Below are 26423 nucleotides of genomic sequence, written 5' to 3' on the forward strand. Positions count from 1 at the left end.
CCTGTGGTGTCGAGGTCTGTCCATGAACCCAATTTAATCACAGCTTCCGTCCCTTAAGGGACATTCTTTTTTTCTTTTCTAAGAAGATTCACATTAAAAACATCCGATTACAATTCTGCCCATGCTCGCCAGGGCACTGTTTTTATTATCTACCAGATGGGATAACAGGAATTCTCTAGGGGTCTGTCAATGCTAGGGGTCATTTTGGAAATTTGTGGAAGCATTTTTCATGGACAAAAGAAGAGGAGGCACTGCAGCATTTAGTGATCAAGGGTCAGGAGTGTAAGGTGCCTACAAAGCATGAGGCAGTTCTACAAACCCAGAAGTGTCCCCCATGCCACAAGACTGCACATTCAGCAGGTGGAAAACCTGCGTACAGTTATCTAAGCCTAGAGAGTAACTCCATTTTGTAAATAAACACAATGTACTTTTGCTCAGCTGTACCGTACACAGAACGTTCCAGGAATTGCTTGCGTATTTTGGAAGATCATTCTTTGGGTCCTCATTGTGTAGAACTTTACTAAGAGTTGTTTACCATTTGGAAAATCATGTCCCCAAAGGTAATGACACAGCATTTGAGTCCCCTAAAACCTGCGTACAGTTATCTAAACCTAGAGTGTAAAGCCAACAGTCCTGCATTCACTGTTATGCTGGTGATCCTACATAGAGGTATGAGTATCTGATGACTTCATTGTCTTCTACTGTAGTCACGTGCAATTGATTACATATAGACACAGGTTATTATTATTTACCTCACTGGAGATTGAACCCAGGGCTGCTCTATCACTCAGCTATAGCCTCAGTCATTTTTGTTTTTTATTTTGAGAGAAGGTCTTGCTAAGTTGCTCAGACTGGCCTTGAACTTGTGATTCTCCTGCCTCAGCCTCCTGAGTAGTGAGATTATAAGGGTGCACCACCACACCTAATGAAATGTGTATTATTTTATTCTACATTATATCATGCATTACACAGTACTATGTAGTACTTTCCTTTAGTTCTCCTATACAGGGCATTTTCTTAGGCCAGGTTCCCAAGGAAGTAGAGCCTCAAGTTGGAGATGCATGTGTCAAAGCTTTAATGAGAAGTGCCCCTGTGTCAGCACCCATAGTAGGTGAAGGACACCAGAGTGGGCAGAGGGACACACTGAGTCATGTTGCAGTTGTGACAAAGGCTTCAGGCTTCAGGCAATTCTGCAATATCTCCGGAGCTGCGACTGTGCTCATGAACTATATGAGCCACCACAACTGGATATGGACTGTCCCCAGGAAGGAAGTGCATAGCCTTGGTCAAAGAAGCTCCCTCCAGCTGGGGACAACTCTCAGAGAAAGGCCTGCCTATGAGCAGTCGGGCATCGCTATTTCAGGAAGCCGAGGAAAAAGGTCCCTTGGGTCTGAAGAAAGATTCAGGTGGGCATGGCATCCAGTGCCCATATTATTATATGGATTTTTCAAAAGTGCATGTGAAGGTAAGTTGTAATTATCTTTGAATTTTATTTCAGTATTACAAAGGGACAATACAAAATATTTGTAATTTCAAGTGGATCATTTGATCTCACAGCACTGGAGATCATGCTATAATAAGATAGCAAATTTCTCATGACATAATTTAAAAATATCTAAAGACCAAGACTGTTCCATGTTCTTTTATACAAATTACTTCACAGGAATAAACACCAAGAGTTATTTAACTTGGTTATTTGCCCATGCTTGTTATTTTCCATATCAACTACCACTTTAACCTAAACCCTTAAAAACCACTTTTCTAAACCTCAGAAACATGAAGATATGGGATTAGGAGAGGAACACCAGAGAGGAGAGAAATCTCAGGGGGCAGATGGAGTTAGCCTTGAAGAAGAAAGGTGGGTCCAGATAAAGTAGCAAATTGGAAATACACATCTAATTTTGCTCTCTCCCATAACCCTACTAAAAGTACAACTAACATTTAAACTATAGTGTACAGTTTGAGGATTCTAAGTGGTTCAAGAGGAAAGACATAAAGATACCATCATCCAGATTCCCTACAAATGGCCCTAGGGACACACGTAAAGTCATTAAGTACAAACCAAGAATTCTGAACATGGTCTCAACAATAAGCAGTCAGCCACAGGTGGCCAGACACTTATAGGTATCAAAACAAACAAAGCAGTTTGGAAGAAACAGAAACCACACATAGAGAAGGAAACTTTTTAACGGTTAACTATAATAGTAACTGTATTATACTATAATAGTAACTGTAATAGTCTCAGAGATATGAAACAAGAAAATCCATTCATGAAACAAGAACAGGTTGATAAACATGTCCATACATGCACGTATGTATAGATGCATCATATATCATATATACAGCTAGCCCCTGACTTATGATTGTTCAAAGTAAAATTTCTGACTTTACAATGGCATTTAGTAGAAATCATAGCTGGAATTTCCAACTTTTCGCCAGGCTAGTAGTATATAGTAGGATACCCTCTTGAGATGCTAGGCTGTAGCTCCCAGTGCACTAGGTAATCACCATGAGGAGCAGTCCGCATGGAGAGTGCCTCCAGGGTACTATGTTGCTGAAGTAGGATGGTCTGCAGTGGGTTAGGTGTATTAGGTATATTACATGCATTTTTGACTTGTGATATTTTCAGTTTCTGGTGTGTTTATTAATACGACCCTGTTAAATGTTAAAGAGCCCCTGTATTTCACATATTATTATCTATTGCTTACAATTTCATATGAATATGAAAGCAACATAAGAGAACCAAAAAGAGCACATAGGGCATAAACTCAGTGGAGGAATTAGATTTAAATTGAGGGAAATTCCCTAGAAAAATGGAACAGAAACACCAACAATAGAAAATGAAAAAAGAAGAGAAATATTTTAAAGTACCAGACCCAGAGAACCAACAATTGAGTAACAGAAATTTCCTAAAGAAAAAACAGAGGAAAAAAGGGAGAAGAAGCCTGTAATGAAATAATCTAACCAACTTTCCCAGAACTGGGAGACAGTTTCCAGTTTAAAAGGGTTCAGGATGCCAGACCAGACCAGGAATAAAAAGTGACCCACATCAATCACATGACCGTGAAGTTTCAGAACACTGAGACAAAGAGAAGAGACTCCAAGCTTCTGGAGAAAAAGAGGGAGACGGAGGGAGGGAGGGAAGGAGGGAAGGAGAGAGGGGGAGAGTGAGAGAGAATGGGACTTGAGGAAAAGCTTGAGAATCGTAACTTTGGCCTTAACAACAGAATTAATGAAACAATAATGTATTCAAAAGTACAAAGGAATATGGTTTCTAACCTCCTCAGAAAATGTGAGGGTAGAATAAGGACATTCCCGGGCATGCAGGTTCTAAGGACCATGACCTCCCACCTGCCTTGTTCAGGAATCTAACAGAGGATGTCCCCCCAATGGGGAAAGTATAGGGTACAGAAAACGGGGTGTCCAACCCAGCCAGGAGGAGAAGGGAATCCAGCGAGGGGACCGTAGAAGACCACTATGTAACAGGCACAGAGGCCATTGCAGTCAGGCAGCTCAAGAGGCTGCCCTCCCTGTGCCCTAGGCCATTGTGCCACCAACCGCTCCACCAAAGCAAAGGCAAAAGCCAAGAAAGAAGGCACAGCCTGGCCACCAGGGAATAGGGGCAGGTGGGTAAGACTGGTGTCGTCGTTTTATGAAGCTCCTTAGACAGCCACATAGGGAAGAGCCCCAGCTGCCCACAGCAGTGACCGACTCAATTCCACACCCTTGCGTCACCTGTCCTCCTCCCCTGTCACTTACTCCTGTCCTTTGGGATCATCTTCTAGAATAAATTAACTGCATGCAAACCTGAGTCTCAGGCTCTGACTTCTGGGTGAAACCCAGGCTAAGGTAACAAACGCCACTTGTTGGCAGAGAGTATTAGTCTGCTGGAGGTACCTGGTTTTGTTCTCAGCACTTCCTTGGCACCTTGCCAGGCGCCATCTTGGCCACACCGAAGGGCTGGGGGCCTGCTACCCCGACAGCTCCCCCTTTTTTATTTATTAAAAGAATGCTGGCTTGGGATCGTGCCTGTCTTAGGCGGAGTGGTCAACCATCGTCCTTACCGTCATCGGATAACTGTAGAGCATGCTACAGCTCCTGTCTTAGGTCGGTACGCGGTTACCTCCTTCCTTACCCGTCTGTGACTACCGATCCAGCATGCTCAGCCAGACTTGAGGAGAGCTGCCAGCCTCTAAGGCCATCATGGCTTGATGGAAAATGATGCGATCTCTGGCATGAACTTGGCGTATACGCATGATAAAGCGTGTGAGGAAGACAATTGCAATGACATAACACACACAATGCTCCCTTCCTGCCAAAAAAAAAAAAAAAAATCATAAAAAAATGCAAATTGCTTTACAAAACTGAAGGAAGAAGATAACCAATTTTGCATTTCAGATATAGGGGCTACATTAACTCTAGTAGAATTAAGGCTAACAATTTGTGATCTAAGAATGGCAGTAATTATCAAATTTATAAGACCAATTGGCACGTAGCTGAGTAGATATGATTTTAGACAAATTTGCTGCATAACTAAGATTATGAAAGCTACAGGTTAACGCACAGTCCCGGCAGATGATAAATACACCCCACGCTTAACAGTTCTTGTATAAGGTCCATTTGTTCTTGAAGTAAGTCCACACGCTGGTTCACCAAAGTAGTCCTGCTTTTAGGTGTTGATCCACTGTTTGTTGAGTAGACAGAGCATTAGCTGTCTGCTGACCACTTCATTAAGCTTAGTTGCTGACTGTACTGATGTCGTCAAGGCTACAGCTGCTGCGGCGGCTGCTGCTGCTGATGCAATATGGTGGTAATGACCTGCTACGGTGATTCCAAAGTCCCTCTTATTTCTGGAAAGCAATACTGGCAATTCATCATCTGTACAGAGACTGGGACTGGTAGGAAGGTAGGAACACACATTAAGTTCTGCCAGCAGGAACCTAGAAGCATTTTAACATTGAGAGATAGCACAAATCTGAAGTACAATTGAGAGAAGCAGTTGTTTTGTACTAGTTGAACTGTTCCTCCTAAGAGACTAAAAAGAGGTTGTAAGTTAGTTTATTCCGTGGAAACACACAAACTGAGCCGCAGCTCCAGTAAAGCACCGGTTACCCTTATTACCCAGAGTTAAAAAAAAAAAAACCCAACAAAGAGACAAGAGAAAGTTATCTTTAGGGACCTGAAGGTCTCCTCTTATTCCCCTTTTTGTTTATCATGGAGAATCTTATACCCATTGTCTATCCTGCCTCGGTTATCAGTTTGCTTAATCATTTGGTACTGTTGAGTAAGGACCATAGTTTGGATTGTTTAAAGGGAATAATACAGACTTCTCCCGGCAGGGAGAAAGCTGATATTTGAAAGTCCCGAGAAGTGAGCGCACCCTACATCCCCTATAGGCAGGTAAATTTGGTAATCAATGGGCTCCGGAGATCCTTGACATTTGCAAAGGCAGATGGCTTTATGGCTTTATTTCCTCGAATTGACCCGATTCCCTATTTCTACACTAACTACCTGTCCTTAATTCTGGCTTTATTCTCCGCTTTAGCTATAGGAACTCCCAACTGCTTCAAGGAAAAGGGGGCGTCGGTCGTTCTGGCTGCTTCGAAGCTGAAAGGGGGCAGTGAGGGGCAAGCAGTTTGGAGTTCCTTTTTTAAAAATCGGGTCAATCGAGGGGTCCAAGGTAGAAGTCTGGTTGGGGAGGAGCAGGTTGTAAAGTCATCTGGGGGTGGGTGTTTCTATAATAGAAGAACAAAAAGACATGAGTACTGAAATGAAATTAGTACAAAGTAATGTTGCAGCATCTGGAACATGCCACTGAGTATCATGAAAATGACAGAAGTCAATCTTTCACCAGGAGGTGGAAGAACTGAGAAATTGTTCCCATAACTAGACCTAGCAAAGGCTGGAAAGGACAAGGCCTTTATTGGGAACTTTAACATAGTCCAGGTTATCAGGAATGTAACACAACATTTAACTCTTAATGTCATAGATATCCCAAAAATATAGTTAAGCTACTTAAGTCATCTGATTGTGTAAAATATCCCTTTATTGGTATAACCTGTGTTTAGTAGAGAGCTCTATATTTCTGTTACTTAGGGCTAGGTAATCATACGAGCAAACATAGATTAAGTCTACCTGTGTAGCTTAGGAAGATCTGCAGGCCTTAAACTGACTAAAAACTTCTGACTCTGGCAGTTTCTCTTGATTGTTATCAGGCACATTTTGCTGAAGAATCTTTCTTTCATTTGTAGCTTCCAGTCTTTATTCTAGTGGACTAACATAAGTGTACATCTTAAGTTACATTTAATTATTATTTCTTTTAAATGCCCAAATGGCTATATTTTGGTTTTTACTGTTTTGCTGGGTGTCCAGGATCCTCTAGTCTCAACAATCTCCTTGATCAGGAGGTTGTGTGACCCAGAGTTGCAGCACTCCTTAGAGAAGTCCTCTTATTCCCTGGGTTCAGGCTGACTGAGGGCAAAAGATCCAAATACTGGCCTATCTTGCCTTCTGTATTTAATTCCAATCTCTAAGTTGATCTTAATCATTCAGCAAGCCAGTTTTACAGTCATAGAGTGAGAGTAGTGGGCTTTAACTTTAATGTTCATAACTTTACAGTTATTTACCCTTTTATCTAACTGGAGTCTGTATTAGTTCTGGAAGTTACCACTATCTGTTTTATAGGTGATGGCTTATTATCATAAGTTACCTAGGTTGCGTGTTTTTGAAGCAGCTACTTTTGTAAAACATTAACAGGTAACAGTTTTACAAAATGAAATTAGCAAGAGTAAAAATATATTCTGCTTGTATAATAGCTATCTTGAATTTTGACTGAGAACCACATTATATTTCCTATTTGAGATCATAGTAATTTTACAACAAAAACCAATCTTTTGATTATAACTTTAAATAAGCTGAAGTCTGACTTATTTTGGAGTCACTCTAACATGTAGTAAGGTGGGAGGCAGAGCCTTATCTCAGGTAAGGCGTGACTCTTTATAGATCTTAAGTGTTCTAATTCTGATGTTGATCTTTGCTTTTTCCTTAATATCATTAAGTAGTTTACATATACTGTTTCCTGAGTCTATACAAACTTTATAATTAACACAATTTAACATTGTATCTAAAACATGAATCAAAGAAAGGCTGAGAGAGCTTTTAACTTTCCTTTTGTGTGTCAAAGTGGCAAAATATTTTCATGTTTCACAAATTAACCTTTAACAAAGTCAGGCTCTAATGTTTAGAAATACATTTACATTGAAATTTTTATCTCAGTGTAAAATAACCAATTTTACATATACCCTATTGATAACAGGTCCTCTAGTAGAACACTAAATATAGAAATTAATCCCCAATGAAATTTACTCTTTATAAGCTTAAAATTACCATTACAGACAAGTTTATCTGGAGAATAGGCAGCTTGATAAATTTCCTGCTTTAAAACTTGTATACCTGAAAAATATGAACACATTTAATATACAACTAGAAACCATTTCACAATTACCTTGACACCTTTTTTTTCTTACCAAATTTAGTTTTTAAAGAAAAATTTAGACTCTGTAACACAGTACAATACTTTAACAGTTGTTTAACCATAATTGTATACACCCCAATTTTTAAGACTAATTGTTCTAAAGAATAAACTTAAGAGACTTGTTGAAACTTGTCCTTTACTTACACACAGACTTTCTTACTCAGAAACATTTCCTTTTTCTTTTTATTTACCAACCTATGAAAACACCAAGAATGTTTAAGTATGATACCCCATGTAATTTAAGAAGTTAAAAGTACTGATGTTATTAACAATTAGCATTTTAACTTTGTAAATTACCAGACGTCTCTACAAACACATTTGAGTAATCCCATACATGTTAACTCCAATTTATTTATTTTATAAAACCAAGATATCAGACAAGTGTCCTGAACAGGATCCGTTGCCTCTTTCCTGCTGAAGAAAAGTCCTAGAAGCAATTGATATTAGACATTGTTTAACATTAACATTTCATTAGTTTGACCACCTGGAGACTTGTAAGTTATTTTCAAAGATATTTTACTTTTATTAGTTTACCCAATTTAAATTGAACCTTTTTAAATCACGTGAATAAAAGTATTTGGATCCATTTTTAAATTTTAATTTTAAGAGCACTCAGTTTTGACAAAACATGACATTAGACAGCACGACATACAGATAACATAAAATCAAAGGCCTTGTAACTTTATAGGTAATGTTCATTGCAATGAACAGATGTTTAAAAACTTCAGTTGAATAAAAAATAGAACTGATCAAAAAGAAAAAAATCATTAACCTAGGTATGTAGGATCAAAATTATGAGCTCAAAATACAGCATTAAAGAAAAACAAACAAACAAAGAATCCTAGAAAATAAGTTAGTTAAGTTTAAACGGACACCCCTTTTTTTTTTTTTTTTTTTTTTTTTTTTTCTTTTCTTTAGGTTACCCCTCCTCCTTCCCGCTGAGACTGCTGTAATTTATAATCCATTGTAGGCTTTGACAAGGCCAGGCAGGGGGGAGGGAGGATCACCCAGGACTTTTTAACCCTTTTTTACCTGGTTGAGAAATCAGATTAGGTTTGAATGCAGAAAATCATGAAACAATTATCTCCCATACTTGTGGGGACTATGGCTACTATATTATGTTCCCACTCTTTTTGAAGACTGAGAACATGATCGTTCCTCTTTAATTTCTTCTAAGATCTGACTTCCTTCTTCTAAAGGCCCCTTTAAATCCCTAAAAGGGTTTTTTGATTTACCTTGCTGCATCAAACAAGATTATTAACAAGTGACCATATTGCCAGAGTTCCCATTGGCAAAGGCTCGCGTCTCTCCGCGTCACGCAGATCCTCTAGCTGTTCCCACTGAGGAAGATTTAATAATCCCTCGTCTAAAAACCACGGAGAGACTTTCTCTACAGTATCTAGGAACTTGAAGGCCGTGTTTGCCTTCAATGGTGTTCCGTGATTTTTTTTTTAAAAGTTCTCTAAGAGGCCGCTGCATTCTAATCTTAGACAGATCCGTTCCCATGACTACGAGGTAGTTTACTAGTTTAAACACAAAACAAAAGACAGGCGCGCGCACGCACACACGCTCACTCACACACGCACACAGTTTGGTACCACTTGAATCGTCCCTCCCACGGGGAACCTTTTATGATGAATCGTCCCTCCTCTGGGGAACCTCTTATGATGAATTGTCCCTCCGCTGGGGAACCTCCTGTGATGAATTGTCCCTCTGCTGGGGAACCTCCTGTAATGAATTGTCCCTCTGCTGGGGAACCTCCTGTAATGAATTGTCCCTCTGTTGGGGAACCTCCTGTAATGAATTGTCCCTCTGCTGGGGAACCTCCTGTAATGAATTGTCCCTCTGCTGGGGAACCTCCTGTAATGAATTGTCCCTCTGCTGGGGAACCTCCTGTAATGAATTGTCCCTCTGCTGGGGAACCTCCTGTAATGAATTGTCCCTCTGCTGGGGAACCTCCTGTAATGAATTGTGCGCTGCCCGCGAACCTCGAGACGTCTCACCTTTTGAACTCTCAAACTAATTTTTCTTGATTTGAAAACTTATGTGAACTTACCCTTATATTTTTTCTCGTTCCGGGTGTTTCGGCACCATCTATCGCTCCCCTGCCCGCAGAGAAACACGAAACCGGATCAGGGCAAGTTCTTTATTTTCTGCAGTCTGCTTCTTCTGGCTGGCCAGCAGCCGCGGGCCGCTCTTGCAAGCGCCTTACATTACATACAACAACCAATCAGCTTATAGATCACGAGGGGAAAGCATGGACAGTAATGGAGCACAATAGTGTGTATAGCAATCATGCAGTGTCCACGAGGACCCATGACCATAACAGCCCAGGAAGGGGCGACAGGAATTCCACAAATAATGGCAAATTGAAGTCCCACAGTGGCCAAGGGGCATGAGGCTGGAGAGTAACCGGCCCTAACAAAGGGAGCCTCAGGGGATATGTCCCAGAAATAAACTGAAACTCCTAGACTTGACACATGCCCTCTCTGACCTTGAGGAGAGATGTCCAAGAGGCTCGAAGAAGGAAACTGGACAGCACATACCTGTTTAGGTCGAGTCCAAGCTATCCCTGCAGATGAAAGGGCACAGCTCTGAAGGGGAGAGACTGGTGACATGAATCACCACGCTTAAAGATGGTCACACCCTGTGTGGAGAGAATCGGAAATTGAGAAAGAACTTGACAAAAAATGTGAACTGGGGGGAATTTATATTAAAAAAAAAAAAAGAGGAAGAAGAGAAAGAAGAGGAAGAAGGAGGAAGAAGAGGAGGAAGAAAAGAGGAGGAGGAGGAGAATGGAAGGGGAGGAGGAGGAGGAGGGAGAGAAGGAGGAGGAGAAGGAAAAGGAGAAGAAAAAGAAGAAGAAGAGGAGGAGGAGGAGGAGGAGGAAGAAGAAGGAGGAGGAGGAGGAGGAGGAGGAGGAGAAGAGGAGGAGGGGGGAGAAAGAGGAGAAGAAGAAGGAGGAAGAGGAGGAGGAGAAGAGGAGGAGAAGAGGGGAAGGGGAGGAGGAGGAAGGGGAGGAGGAGGAGATGAAAGAGAAGGAGGAGGAGGAGGAGGAAGGGAAGAGGAGGAGGAGGAGGGGAAGAGGAGGAGGAGGAGGAGGAGAAGGAAGAGAAGGAAAAGATGAAGAAGAAGCAGAGGAGGAGGAGGAGAGGGAAAGGGGAAGGGAAGGAGGAGGAGGAGAATTCTTGCTTCGGCTCCAGCACAAGCACAAAAACTTCAGGACGCCTGGAAGGTGCGCCATGAAGCCATGGAAAGAAGGTGCTGTGCTCGACGCAGGGTGGGAAGTGGGGCCCTGCCCCGCCAGGAGGAGGGTGCTGGAGATCTGAGGCAAGCCTGCCATAGCCTGGTTCACGGAGCTGCACCTCTGCCAGTTTCTTAGCTCTGGTGAACATGGAGGTGTGGCTGTTGCCCTTGGGGAAGCTGGATGGAGATAAAGGGACTCGTGTGCCGCTTGTGCAGTTCTCCTGTTAATCCTAGGTCATTTCATAACAAAACTTTTTAAAAATGTTTCACGTCTCTGCATCAATCGGGGTCCCGCAAAGGAAGGGAACTAAGGGGATGGGTATACTCTGGGGCCTCTCTACCCACGGGCTCTGCACCCGTGGGTCCAATCAGCCGTGGATCACAACTATTCAGGAAAAAATGGGTCTGTACTGAACATGTACAGAATTCTTTTCTTTTTATTATTTCTTAAACCATATAGTATAACGACTATTTATGTAACATTTACAATGTGTATATGTAGTAGGTCTCATAATCTAGAGATGATTTAAAGTACACAGGAGGATGTGCATATGTTATTCGCAAATACTAGACCATTACATATATGGAACCTGAGCATCCACAGGTTTGGGTGTCTACTGGGTCCCTGGAACCAGTCTCCCATGGATACTAAGGGAGAACTGTATTTATAAGGTTTATGATAAGGTATTGGCTCATGGGATTATGTAGGCTGAGGCTCCACCATCTGCAAACTGAGGACCCAGGACAGTCAGTGGTGTAAAGGTCTGAGATCCAGAGAGCTGATGGAATAGAGTCCAGTGCAGATCAGAAGGTTTGAGAACCAGGAGCTCTGAGGGCAGGAGAAGATGGATGTCCTAGCTCGAACAGTGAAAGAGAGTGAGAGTGAGAGAAAGAAAGGAGGAGGAGGAGGCAGAGGAAGGGGGAGGGGTCCTCTCTCCCACATTTTTATTCTACTCAGGCCCTCAATGGAGTGGAATGCCTACCCGCACTGAGGAGGGCAATCTGATTTACTCAGTGTGCTGATTAAATGTTAATCCCTTCCAGAAACACCCTCACAGTCACACCCAGAAATAATGTTTAACCAGCTGCCTGGGCATCCTGTGGCCAAGTCAAGTTGACACATAAAATTAACTATCACAATGTCTAGGTTTATCTACACCCAGCCTAACCCTGGAAAGATACATAAAATGGATAATGGCATTCACCTCTGTGGAACGGGAGTCAGGGTGAGAGCAAGACTTACTTTTCAAACATTTTAAAACCTGTGCACTCAGTACCACATTCGGAAAACTAAAAGTAGTGGTCAAGGTCACACAGGATATGTTCTTGGGAGGCAGACCTCTGGAGGTAGGCAGGATGCAGACAAGAGGAGCCCTCAGGTGATGAGCTGTGGGTGACAAGAGAGGAAGCTGGCCTCGGCAGGAGTCCAGCAGCAGCTGGTAAAGCTGCAGCCCATCCTGGCCAAAATGTCCAGGCATCACCCTCTGCCTCCACCAGCCACAGGTGTGGGCCACACCTGGCCCAGGTGGCTTCCTGTGGCTGAGGCAGTCTTTGAGGGGCGGTAGCTAATGTCAGTACCTGGTCCTTCCCTGGAAAAGGCCTCTGCATGCCCCTCAAAGCAACCAGAGCTGCTGGTAATAAAGTGGAGACATGATTAGGATACTCCAGAGGACATGTTCTAAGCACACAGTGTACCACTGAGCTACACCCCCCAGCCCAAACATAATTTTCAAAAACATTTTTATTTTCATACTCTCACAGAAAAATAATGTATTCCAAAATGTTCATAGTCATTTTTTTCTGATAATGGGACTGAATTTTTCTTCTTCCTTTTAGTTTTCTATTTTTTTTCAAATTTACTATTATTTTTAAGTACCAGTAAAGCTTTTTAAAAATCATAGATTTGCTTTTGTTTCTATTGTTAAGCTTTGATATCCTTTCACGAATTGATTCTGTACTGATAGAGAAGGTACAAATATTTAATTACTACCAAATAACATCAAAACTTCCAAGATAGTACATAAGAAAGAAATTGGTCATGTAAACCAGTGTACTCCCCATCAGGTAGAAAATCATGTTCAAAGGGAAGAGTCCGTGGCCCCAGACACTTCCTTAAATTAGAATGACGTTCTCAATGATTTTCTCCACACTAGTGCCGCAGTTAGAGAAGTCTCCAGCAGAGGGCGATGGTTGTTTAGCGCTACATAGAAATCCCAGCAGTGTAACTTCTGGTCACTCTGGGGAAATCACATTTGCTTTTTAATCCTGAGAAAAAAAGTAACTAATTTAGAAGGTTATATAGAAAAGTCAGTTAGATGTCAGTTCAGCTGAGGCAATAGAGAGGGATAAGCTCATAAATATAATCGTTTGCTTATCTTTACCTTATTTTAAATAATAGAACCAGCTGACCTTGCAATGTACTGTAAATTTATCTCTGATTTTCACTCTTGGGATGAGTAGAAGGAAGGCTCCAGAGCGGGTTTCTCACCCTTGACGCCTTGGATCTCCCTAGAATGCGAACGTCATTCCTGATTCTACCCACTGATGCCAGTCACTCTCTGCGCCCCCAGTTGTGACAACCAAAAAAATGTCCCCAGACATTGGAAAATGTCCCTTGGGAGAGGAAAGCAAAATCACTCTCTGTTGAGAATTACTGTCCTCCATGATCATCAGAACCATGAATTTATGGAACCTTGTACCGGTGGCTTGAATGACACCGAAGCGAGCTTTAATCCTGCCTTGGGCTGTCAGTACTCAAAGGCAAGGCTCGCTGGAGCTTTGGGGTGCTGGGCGGAGAGTTCCCACACCCCTGCAACCAGGCTCACCTCAGCGCAGAACTCAGTCTCTGGAAGCTCTGCACAGAGGAGACAGCTCGCAAAGACTTCAGAGGGAAATGGGTACATTACTGAGAACGACCAGAGAGCAGAAGGGAAGTCTCTTAGTAAGATCCTGCACCAGGGCTATTCCGTGGATAAGTGTCCCCTACGGGCCCACGTGTTAAAGGCTTGGATCCCAGTGGTCACTGCAGGGAGGTGGTGAGACCTTCAGGAGGCGGGGCCTGTGGAAGGAAGTTAGGTCACTGAGGGTCATCCCTTGAAGGGGATTTTGGGACCCTGCCCCTTCCTCTCTCTTTGCTTTCTGGACACCATGAGGTTGAGCAGCTTACTCAGCCACGATGCGCTGCCTCACCACAGACCCAAAGCAATGGGCCAACAGACCATGGACTGAAGCCTCCAAAACCATAAGCCAAAATAAACCTTTCCTTTCCGTGAGCATATGACCTCAGGTATTTGTGACAGATGACTAGGACATTTGGACATCTCTGTTCCTGACCTCCACATTCCTTTACTGGGCCTCCAGCCTCTGGAGGGTGAGGAGGATCTCTTTTATTTATAGTTCCGGCTCACCCTATACCACTCATCCGACAGCTTATAGCTCCAGCCCCTCCCAACCTAAGCTGATCAGAGCATCCTCCCAGTCAAACACGTTTCTTGCTAATAAGGAAGATGTATCTCCATTCTGTTTGGTTACATTCATCTTTGGTTTGGCTTTGTAGTACTAGGGATCGCACCCAGGGCCTCATACATGCTCAGCAAGCACTGAGCTACAGCCCAGCCATTTTTATTTTGAGACAGGGTCTCACCAAGTTGCCCAGACTGGCCTTGAACTTGTGATTCTTCTCTCAGCCTTCCCAAGTAGCTGGGATTACAGGTGGGCACTATTGCACCTGACCCATCTCATTTTTATAGAGAAGAATACTAAATGACTGTACTCAAATCTCATAGCTAATAAGTAATGGAAGCAGGACTCAGTCTCCAGGAACAGGAAGTTGAGCTCTGTGAGGAGGTCCTGTTCATTAAGCCGAGGGCTGAAACAGTGCTGAGGGCTCATGATATTTTAATGGGCTCACAAAATGTTTCGATGTCTATTTCTTTTAAAATCATAAGAAAGTTGTCATAAAAATATAATTTTTGAGAACTGGGCATGGTGGCACACACCTGTAATCCCAGCAACTCTGGAGGCTGAGGCAGGAGGATCACAAGTTCAAAATCAGTCTCAGCAATTTAGCAAGATCCTAAGCAAATTTAGTGAGAACCTGTCTCAAAATAAAAAAGGCTGGGGGTGTAGCTCAGTAGTTAAGCACCCCTGGGTTCAATCCCCAGGGTGGGGATTGGGGGAGATGTGTGTGTGTATATTTTTTTAAATTTAAATTTAATTTTTAGTGACACAAAACTTCTACATATTAATGGAGTGCCTGTGTGCTGTTTCAATACATGTATACATTGTATGTTTAAACAAGTGTATCTATCTTCTCAAACATATATTCTTTATGGAGAAAACATTCAAAATCTTCTAGCTCTTTGAAATGTGTCTTTTTTTTTTTTTTAAGGTACTTGCTTAACCACTGAACCACATCCCCAGCTCCTTTTTAATATTTTATTAGAGACAGGGTCTTGCTGAGTTACTAAGTGGCTCACTAAATTGCTGAGGCTGGCTTTGAACTTGAAATCCTCCTGCCTCAGCCTCCTGAGTTGCTGGGGTTACAGGGGTGCCCCACCACGCCCAGCTGAACTGTGTATTCTTGTTCCCTGTGGCCAGGCCACTGTGCAATGGCACACCTATCTTCTCGCTGCTAACTGCATCTTGGTCCCATTAATCAGTCTTTTCCCGCCCGCTCCTCTCTATTGTCCACTTCTGTGAGATTGACTTTTTTAGACTTCACATATGAGTAAGATCACACAGTACTTGTCTTTCTATGCCTGCTTTATTTCACTTGACATAATGATTTCCTGTTACATCCATGTCAAAAATGACAGGATTCCTCTCTATTTTGCAGCTGAATAGTAGAAATAAATATTTTAAAAAAAAAAATTTAAATGGAAGGAGTTCCTGAAATCAATGGTCCCTAGGATTCACTAAAGTCAAACTTTGTCCCTGACAATTGTACTTTTTTGTTTGTTTGGTGAGGGTATTACTGATACACACCCACTAGATACAGTTCCAATCTTGGTTGGATAAACAGAAAGCAAACCTCAGTACCAGGAGGGAGAATCTTAAAGTTCAAAACTTGTCTATTAGGGTCAGTAGTATCATTTTCACATATTCACTCAAACATTTCAAATGGCCTGGTATAAATTAAAACAACAAATTTAAGATATATTGACTGAACTTTTAGTTTAATAACACTTTAATTTCAAATCAGGAAAAATGGACTTTTTTTTTTAACCCTATCCCTTGAGCCACCTTGATCCATTAGCTACTTTTCCAACATTTTTGGGGGTGATGGGGAAATCAAGCTCCCCTCGTTTCACCTTGCATGCTCTGTGCCACTTAGAGGTAGGGTGGTATCTTAGTCGGTGGGACTGTGATAACAAAATACCACAGACATTGACTTCAAGAGCGGGTGCCTAAGGTGACATGGCTGAGTTCTGCTGAGAGCTCACGTCTTTGTGCGCCATCTTGTGTCTGCATATGGTGGAGAGATCTGCGGGGTCTTTCCTCTTATAAGGACACCAGTTGTGTTAGATCAGGGCTCCACTCTTAGAACCCCACCTAATCTTAATTACCAGCTAACGGCCCCATTCCCAATAGAGTCACATGGGGATTTAAGACATAGGAATCTGGGGGGCACAATTCAGTCAAACAATTGGTCAAACAATTCATAGATGTTATATTTTTAGTATTTAACTAAATTTTGTCTGAACAATCAAGGGGGAAGGGTGGAGTTCTTTGAGTATTCTTTCCAAAACCTCACCTCTTCTCTGATCTTTTGCTCCAATTAATGCAGAATATAATGACCTCATGTCCTGATGGCAATCTCCTCTCTGCTGGAATTGGTGAGTAATAGAAGTTATTTCTGTTTGAGGTGAGGTGATATCTTGAGTTTGGTTTGCTCCCTCTCCACCTTCCCCTCCTTCTCCTAATCCTCCTCCTCCTTCTTCCTTTCCTACCCTGAGAATAGGAAGACATAGGATTCCTGCCTAGGAAGGGTGGCAAACTAATTGTACAGGGAAGAAATTCAATCAGGACTGACTGTTCCATTAAGCTGCTTAACAATTCTCCGTTGTGTTTGCTGCTGAGCTGTTTCTCCACCATTGACTCTGACCTTGAATATCCATCTTGTAGAGATATGCATAATAGAAACAAGTAGTTCTGAAAACATTTGATGGAGGCACAAAATTATAATGCTAATTATATTTTGTTTGGTCTGATCTTAAATTTATATTCCCTGAACACACTCACCCTTGCTTGAATACTCCCTGTTTCTGATGCTGGCGTTAATGATTTTTTTTTTTTTTTTTTTTTTAATTTCAGAGCTCAGATATTTCATCAGAGACAGCTGCTCCCTAGTCACCCAATCTAAAAGTCATGTGGTCACTCTATCCCATCCTCTTATCTGAATTCTCTTCATAGCACCTACAACTCTGGTTTTCTTTCCTTTCTCCTTTTCTTTCTTTTTTTTCCTTTCTCCCTCCCTCTCTTCCTTTGTCACAGTGGAGTAGAAGCTGCATGCGAACTGGGACCTTGTCATCTCTGTATGTAAGGACATGACCTGTGGAAGGAAGAAAGGAAGGGAGAAAAGAAGGGAAGGAGGAAGGAAGGAAGGAGGAAAAGAAGGGAGGGAGGGAGGATTTTCTGTAAGTAGGATGCTTTTTAATCTTGGTTTAGCTGTTTCAGTCTTTGCATGGAGAGCTCTTGAATCAAGGTCAATGAGAAAGAATTGTTAGTAAGTAAGGAGGAAACCTGGGAATTCAAGATCTTTCCTTGGCAAAAATTTCTCCAGTAGCAACTTTATATGGATGTGGCAAGATGTATCATATATATTTTTAACCAAATATATGGTGCGTCATATATTTCATACATATGTGATCCTATATGATATATACATATCATATCTCATAGCTATGTCATATGTATGACCTGGAAGTAAGGAAGAGAACACATCTTGTTCAGGAATCACTACATTTAGGAAAGATAAGAGTTTTTTTTTTTCTCACTGAGGTGAGAGCCCAGAACTGCTGTGTGTGTGTGTGTAGAGATCCGCCCATCAGTCCAGGCTACTGCTCTAGTCCAGCCGCCCACCCCAGCACAAAGCTGCACCATGTGCCCACGGACTCTGCTTGGAGGTCGTCAGTTCTGTGACACCCAAGTGCTCCCATCCACAAGGGCCAGCAAAGGTCCTGGAGATGGAGAACCTATAATGAGAGGCAGGAGAAGGAGGTGCATAGCAAGAAGAGAGCCAGCCTGGAGAGAGCAGCAAGTTTGAGGCCCAAGTATGAGCTTGCGTCTTTTCCGCTGGGGACCCCAGCTTCTTACCAGGAAGTCAGCGACTTACTGCAACTGAGCTTGTCCCACGCAGTGTGGTACCAGCAATGGCCCCGTCTTGGCTGGCCTGCTCTGAGGGATGGCAAGCTTCCCTGGAGGGTTGAAGTCTGAACAGGATGGGGACCTGAAGGGAGCATACTCAAAAATGACAGGAGAGGAGAATAGAGAAAAATGAGCAAATAATTTCACTCATATTCGAGTATCACAGGGAGGTATGGATCTGACACTCCTCAAGTAAGAAAACATTAATTTCGGGGAAAAAAATAATCTAAGACAGACATGGTGGTATACGTCTGAAATCCCAGCTGCTCAGTAGGCTGAGGCAGGAGGATCACAAGTTCAAGACCAACTTTGGCAACTTACTGAGATCCTGACTCAAAATTTTTAAAAAAATGGCTGGGGTATAATGCTCCCGACTTCAATCCCTATTTTGTTCTGATTGGAGAACTATTGTGTATTCACTTCATACAATTTTGTAGAGGGAAATTGCAGAAAACGAAAGCAAGTATGTGCACCCATATCTCCTAAAGGGTTTCCAAGAATGGATTTAAATCCCTGGACTGTTCTTATCTGGTAGCTCAGGTACTGTCTGTTCTCAGTGCTTGCCAAAATTGCTCTCCAGGACTATTCGTGTTAGATCACTTCAAATGTCTCACCAGACCTGCTGCAGCAGAATCTCTAGACTTGGAGGAAGGTGGGAATTTATACTCCTAACATGTTACTGGGTTGATTCTTACTATCTGAGCACTAAGGGAATATATATTACATATGCTTTCATTTTGCTCTGTGTCCTTTCCTGAAGTGACCAAGTTAAAAAAAAAAAAAAAAATTCTCCACAGCACAAATTTGCCGAATAATCCTCCTCTGGTTTCAAGTTTGTTTTGCCTAGTCCTAAGGTTGCTCATATAAAGGGAATCGTAATCCCAGTCCATTATGCTTATTTGTTTGTTTTCCAGATGTTGCTTTGATTTCACAGCCAGACTGTTTATATTGCCCTTGGTGTCCTCCCAGAGGATGTTAGTGCTAGTCAGAAAAGTTGGGCTTTTGTTGCTCTCCTTACTTTACCCTTGGGCTGTTTGATCCTGCTGATGTCTTGGGGTGTCCTCAAGTTTAGACATCTACAGCTGAGCTGCATAGAGACACCTGAGTTCAGGGCTGGACGTCAAGGGCAACTTCAAAACATCAAAAGGAAGACTGCATGGTAAGAGGGCTTTCCCCACAGACGCTAGGAGGCTGCGAAAGTCAATTTCAATAACGATGAACGACTAGTTGTTCTTTCTAGGTGTTGTTAAACTAGACTGGGGTCTAGTTTTAGGGCTATTTGTGTGAGAAGGAGGGACACCTCCTCCTGGCTCAAGCTCCCAAAGGGGAAGGGATTTGCAATGAGGATCTTGGAAGACAGAAATGGTTGATGACAAGTTCTATTCTTACAAGTTGCATAGAGCACCCAAAAGAAAATACTTCTACAATGCTCCATTTGTTAAAAATAGTGGTTTAAATTCTACTGAATTTCAGTGAGTCACGAGTTGTCACAACATGTTAACCAATCAAACACACAGGGTCCCTGGAGGAAAAGAGTAATAACAGCCCCAGGTTCCAGCTCCAGCTTGGCGGGTGCCACCGCTGCCTGCTCTACTCTGCAGGTCTAAACTTCACCAAACCAGCTCCACTTCCATCCGCTTTACCCTGGGCTTCCACTGTGATGTCAGTAGACAACAGTACCCAGTTACTTTAAATTTAAATGTTTGAAAGCCATTATATACAATGCTCCCTAAAGCAAAGTAACTTGAAGAAAAGAGAATGTCCTGCCGAAGGGTCAAATAATTCATCGATTGCAGATGTAGGACCTGTCTCTTCCTGTTGCTGTGATAAGTGATTACCACAAACTTAGTGGCTTAACTTACCTGACAATTCTGGAAGCTGGAAATCCAAAAGGGGTTTCAGTGGGCTAAAATCAAGGGGTGGGCAGGGTCGCATCCCTTCTGGAAGCTGTCGGGGGAAAATCTCTTTCCTTGACTCTGCTTCTAGAGGTGCCTGCATTCTGTGGCTCGTGTCTCCAGCTAACAATTGTGTCGCTCCGACTTCTTCGTTCCTCACTTCTCCCTCTGATTCTGACTTCCTGCCTCCCTTTTATGAAGATCCTGTGGTTACATGGAGCCCATCTGGATAACCCAGGGCCACCTCGCTGCTCGCCATCCTTCACCTAATCAGGTGTGTAAAGTAAATTAACACGCACAGGGGTTTGGGGAATCAGCATGGACATTGTAGGGGAGTTATCATTCTGCCTACTATATAGGACCAAAAACCACATTTTTCTACAACTCTCAGGTCCTCACTGCCTCAAACATCCTCTTGGACTCAGAGCTCAAAGTCATCTCTGAGACACAGAGACAGCAAAGGAGGATTTCCTGTTGAAGTGCTCATTTACCCCATGACACGGATACCCCTGCGACTCCACAGCCCCTCCCACCAGATGGCTGATTCCTCAGAAGGAAGGAGGTTGCCCCTTAGGGTCAGGATGCATTTTGTGATTCACTGAACAGGCCTAGGGGATAGACTTGTTATCCTTACCTTTTGGGAACCTGGGTACGGTGAGATGAAGCATCCCAATATCCAAGAGGTCCTGGGTACAACCCAGGGGCCGATACAAATGCCCATTGCTCGGGCTGATCAGAAATCAGCAGGCAAAGGATCCAGGAGGAGAAAATGGAAGAGGGAGCAAAGCTGAGCTGATACCAGTGGGCGTGTCTGAGCCGGGACCAGGGAGGCAGGACTCCCAGGAGGAAAGCCCTGGTGCACCTGGCACTGCCAGCAACTGAGTCATGCCACCCACCCTGCAGAGCCCACTGAAGCAGGAAGGACTGACAAGGGAGAAAGACAAGCGGACTCTGACCAAAGACATACCTGCCAGGAGTTCCTCGCCAGCCATTCTGTTTCCCTGGATCATTCTACCTATTAAGAGATGGAAAATGAAAAAGAAAGAAAGAAAAAAAAAAAAAAAAAAAAAAAAAACAAAAAAAAAAAACAGTGAGGTCTGAGAAAAGGGAGTAAAAAAGAAAGCCATAGACTGAGAGCTTTCTCAGTGACAGTGCAATGGGGCCCCGAAGGGGAGGAGATAAACACTGAACGCTGACCCCAGACCCTCCATGCTTCTCCAAGTAAAAATATTGCCCCGTGAAAACAAATCTTCAAATTCTCACAAACCTGTTTCCTGAGTGTCCAAACGGATATGCTCACTAGACTACCCCTGAAAATAACCTATGTAAACCCAGTCCCTTTGCTTGTTCAGCAGCTCATTTTCTACCAGGAAAGTGGGTCCACCGGCGCCATTTCATCCCTGCATCCCCTGTTCCTGTGTGAAACTTCGTTCCTGAATAAACAGCTGAGATGATTCATGAGGTTTGTGTCCTGCCTGGTCTTTTTGTGCTAACACTACCAATTTCCTACTACAACCAGCTGGACCCAGGAAGTTGGTCACCCTCAGAGAAGAAGAGTCAAGTGGGACAAGCCATGACAGAGGGATATTTACTATGATGACTGGACCAAACTTCACCTCCACCTCTCCAGCTCCGGGCAAACTAACAAGAATGACCATGGAACTAAAGGTCGGTTTTCCTGATAGCGCAGAGGAACCCTTCTGAGGAAGCCAGCTGAGAAAGGGCTCCAAGATAAGGAGAGAGGAATGATGGGAGATCCTTCTAGTAAAGGCAAAGGAGTCACCTAGGAAGGGGATGATAATTAACCCAGGAGGTGCTGTGCAGTCTTGCCTTCAGAGGGACACTGGCAGGATCAGAGGGCCAGCTTCATGGAGGTAGCCTGCCCAATCAGAGGGTCTCATGCTTGGTTTAATGCTCTTCTGTGGCCACCTTGAACTTCTTAATCATTTATTAACAAGTCCTGCGTTTTCATTTTTCACTGGGCCCTGCAAATTACACAGCCGGTCCTACGGGTGTATCATACAAGGTTTGTGTAGTACTAAGGGTTAAGAAGATAATAAAATGCCCAGTCTCTCAACGTACAAGGCACATATCTCCTCTGTTCATTAGGCAGATAAAACGCAGCAGAAAATTCCCTCCCACTCCCTCGCCCCCGCATCCATGTCGGCACTCATTCGTGCCCAGGCTGATCATGCCAGACTGCAGTTTGATGATGACATGCAGGTGGGGCCAGCCTACGATTTAGAGGTGCTGATGGACCTTTATTTGCATTTTACAGAAATAATCTGGTACTCAGCTGAGGGGCTCGTGTGCATTTCTTTTTTTTTTTAATTTTTTAATTTGTTCTTGTTTATTGTACATGACAATAGAATGCATTTATACACTTGATAGATCATACATAAAGAAATGTAATTTCTCATTTTTCTGATTGTACATATTGTAGAATCACATTGGTCATGCCGTTGTATGTACATGAGGTAATGTCTGTTTCACACTACTATCCTTCCTACCTCCATACCCCTTCCCCTCCCTTCACTCCCCTCTACCTAATATAAAGTAACTCTATTCTTCCCTATCCGCCCCCCTTATTGTGAACTAACATCCACATTTCACAGAAAACATTAGACCTTTGGTTTTTGGGGTTTGACTTATTTCACTTAGCATGATATTCTCTAACTCCATTCATTTACTAGTAAATGCCAGAATTTCATTCTTCTTTAAAGCTGAGTAATATTCCATATATATATATATATATATATATATATACACACACACACACAATATATATATATATATATATATATACACACACACACATCACATTTTCCTTATCCATTCAACTGTTGAAGGGCATCTAGGTTGGTTCCATATTTTAGTTATCGTGTACATTTCTACCATCACTCGATGAACTCAAAGAGCTGAACTTCAAAACTATTTTGAAATCTTAGGTTCTTTAACAGATTCAACCACGGCCATCAGAACACAATTATGAAAACAAAAGAAAGAGGAAAGGAAGACAACACTATAAAAAAAAAAAAAAGATAAGAGCCTTGCCTAGCATGTGCAAGACCCTGGGTTTGATTCACAGCACTGCAAAAAGAAAAAAAGAGAAAAATGATAAGAATAATTTCCACAGAGTGCGACAGTGAGGTGTAGGTGAGGCTTCATTAAGGAGGACGCGGAGGATGCTCCCTCTGTGTGGGGATGATGGAGAGCCAGGAGCTGCTCTCCTGTGGTTCTCTCATTCCGGGAGTTTCCATGAGATTCGAGGACCGCCGCCTGCTGAACCCCACCAGGACACGTCCTCAGCTACAGCCCTGTGGGATCCCCCTTGGTTTCCTCCTGAGCCTTGTCCTTGCATTGTCTCTAATTTACTGTCGACGCTGTGGGGTTTCGCCCTCTCCCCCAAGTTGATTTGTGCCTTTTGGCAGCAAAACTGATATTTTTTCCTGGCCAGTGCCTTAAAAAACCAAACAAAAGCAAAACTACTACCCCAACGGGGAGAGGGCAGCGACAGAAGCAGACCGGACAAGAAGGCCACAGAGCCTGTTGCTCCTGCCTGATGTTCCAGCCATTTTTCTCGGATGAGTGTTTTTCAATTTGTTGTCTGCCTCTGGCTGATTTTCAGAGTGCCAAAATGGTTGGTTTTGGCTATTTCCCACCAGTTTTCATAATAGATGTGGGGGCAGAGGACGTTCTGATGTTTTCATGCCACTATAGCTAGAAACTTGGCCTCTGAAAGCTGTGTGAATTTTCCAATGTGATGGGGCACGGATGTTCCCATTCCACGGCTCCCACCCCCTCTTCTGTCCTCCGCTTGTCTTGCTTCACTAATGTATTTTACCTGCCTGGCTCTGGAAGGCTTTGGAGCTCATGAGCATGGTCACAGGGTGGCACTTAGACATTGTCCTAAAAGCATAATGAAATAAGGAGAGCTGACCCTTCCACAAACACCTGCCTAGTGCAAAGGCCTTTGTGCCAGATCCTCTCAGATAGAACAGTACCGAGGACACGGTCCTTGTCTTCAAGGACTCCCCAACCCTGGGAGATGCGCACTAAGGGACACAAGCACTAAGTCACAATGCACCATCTGGGGTGTGACCGAGGCACAGAAATGTTCTGTGTGGGCTGCAATGAATTCTCAAGTGGACAGCATATAAACACTTTAGATGGTTTGGAGGTTTGGAAGGTTTCTTTTCAACTGCTAACTGTCCATTAGAAACTTTTACTGAGTTGAAATTGCTTCAATTTGAATAAGTTGGTGCACCTGGGAAAGAGAATTTGGGCTGCTGAGTGTCGTGGAATGCCCTGTGTCACCTTGCTGTTGGTCAAAGGTGGAGAGTGAAAAGAATAGGGAGCCCAGAACCAAGACTGGGTTCCAATCCTTGCTCTATAACTGCCTAGCAGTGTGACTTTGGCAAGCCATCTGCCATTGCGAGAAATCAGTTTCTCCATAAGAAGAATGAGGAAGAGGCAGAGAAGGGCATCGTTTCTAGTTCCCAGGGAGGAGGAGGTAACCCTTTGCCTCTATGCAAGTCTCCAGAAGACAGCGTGGTCTTGGATGTGAGCGCTTGCGGTGAGACGAGACCACCTGAGGTCCCAAAGCAACTAACCCTCAAAATGGTTAAGAATGTTTAAAATTTTGTTTTCGTATAATGTCTTGAAAACCTGAAGAACGAGGACACTTTTTCTGGTGAAAGAGAAACACAAATGCAAATAAAATGTGGCCTAGACCTCAGAGAATGGATGCGCCCCAGGAAGCCCAGGTCGAGAAAACAATGAAGAGACCACAAGGAACTTCAAATTCTAGGCTGTAGCTCTGATTGTAGGCTTCTCTTCTTTTAGGGCAGCCAAAGAAACAACAGTGAAGGTTGACTTAAACACCAGACCTATAAAAAAAAAAAAAAGCCCAGTCCACTACAAAAAAAAAAAAAAGGAACTGTGTTCATTGCTGACAAAGGCAAAGTAGAGAACAAGAAAACCTCACTCTCAAAAGCAGCCCAGGCCCAAAGAAGGAGCAGCAAATCAAAGGCATTAATATTCACCACAACCCAAGAAGGAAAACTGCAGGAGATGATTAGCAAGGCTGAGACAGCAGTTATAACCGGATAGGAACCGGAACCAGGAGGTTTATCACATTAGTTAATTTGAATGCAAAAGCACAGGAGGACTTTTCTCTGTGCCGCCAGAGAAACTAATTCCTCATTAGTAAGAGTCCTGGGGGACCATCTGAGTCTCTCTACCCCTTCTTTTTGCCCTTTCCCTTTGGGAAAGTGGAGGAGGAATTCAGCTATGATGAGTGAGTGCTTTTTTATTATTTTTGTTGTTGTAGATGCACAGTACGCCTATATTTTTATGGTGAGGATGACCCCAGATGTGCTAGGCAGGCGCTCTGCCCCTGAGCTACAACCCCAGCCCCAGTGAGTGCGTTACTTGAACTCTAAGACATTAGTGTAAATCTTGCAATTCCATTAAGCCACTTGACAGAGAAGCAGCCCAAGGGCTGAGATGTCAATGTGCGACAGACCCCCGTGCAGAGAACAGCAAGCCGAGTGGCGGTTGGTGAAGCGCTTACTGCTGCTCTTTCTGCAGGGAGCAGAGGGTAGAGGGCGGGATGACCCTGCACCCGGGGCGTGGCTCTCATTCCTCGGTCAGGGAGACTGTCATTATCTGCTCCCAGTACAACAGCGGGGCTCGTGAGCGCCCAAGCCGCTTAGCAGGATAATGGGTCAGATGCAGAAGGACAGAGTCCACTTGTCGCAGAAGAGACGGACCGAAGGCAGCAGCCCCGCGTGTCCTCGTGCTCTGTCGACGAGGTCGCGGGGGCCGCAGCAGGGACGCTCAGCTCGAGTGGCTTGTCGTGGAGGATCTTGGCACACAGGAGCGCTTCTCTGAGGGTCCCCCGCCTCCGTCTTCTGTGCCCCGATGGCATGGTTCCCTGATTAAAGACGGGGATTTAGCCAATACCCTACTGAGTTCCGGACCTCCTTGTGAAGTTCTAGAATCCCTGCACATTGGAGGGAAGACCACCGGTGTTCGTAAAGTTTTCGTCCATTTTCTTCATTGTATTGTTCTTTTCTGCCAGTCGCTGATAGGACACTCACTGGCTACTCCAATCATTGCCATGTCCCCGGCATTCCACAGCTGTCCATCCAGCTGCCCGCTGCAGCTCCGCCGAGGTCTAGCCAGGCTGCACACACAGCTCATCCAGGACAGAACGCTCCACCCGCTTCCTGAGACCTGCTCCTCCCCGGGGCCTGCCCAGGCGAAGAACTGGAAGCACCCTGATTCCTCTTGGCGCCTTTCACACCGGATCCATAACCCCCGACGGGTTCTGGGCTTGACCTTGGGGATCTGCACCTCTCACTACATCAGTGCCA

General features: G+C 43.6%; 1 protein-coding gene across 1 annotated transcript in view; it reads left to right on the forward strand.

The window, feature by feature from the left end:
• Positions 1-16606, forward strand: part of Echdc3 (enoyl-CoA hydratase domain containing 3) — a 57523-nt gene extending 40917 nt beyond the window's left edge. Inside the window, exon 6 of the mRNA XM_047521113.1 lies at positions 16569-16606. Within this exon, the coding sequence (XP_047377069.1) occupies positions 16569-16591 (23 nt within the window). The 3' untranslated portion in view covers positions 16592-16606. The remainder of the gene's footprint in view (positions 1-16568) is intronic.
• Positions 16607-26423: the final 9817 nt, after the last annotated feature.

The sequence above is a fragment of the Sciurus carolinensis genome, chromosome 12 (assembly GCF_902686445.1).
Source record: "Sciurus carolinensis chromosome 12, mSciCar1.2, whole genome shotgun sequence".
In the NCBI taxonomy this organism is placed as follows: domain Eukaryota; kingdom Metazoa; phylum Chordata; class Mammalia; order Rodentia; family Sciuridae; genus Sciurus; species Sciurus carolinensis.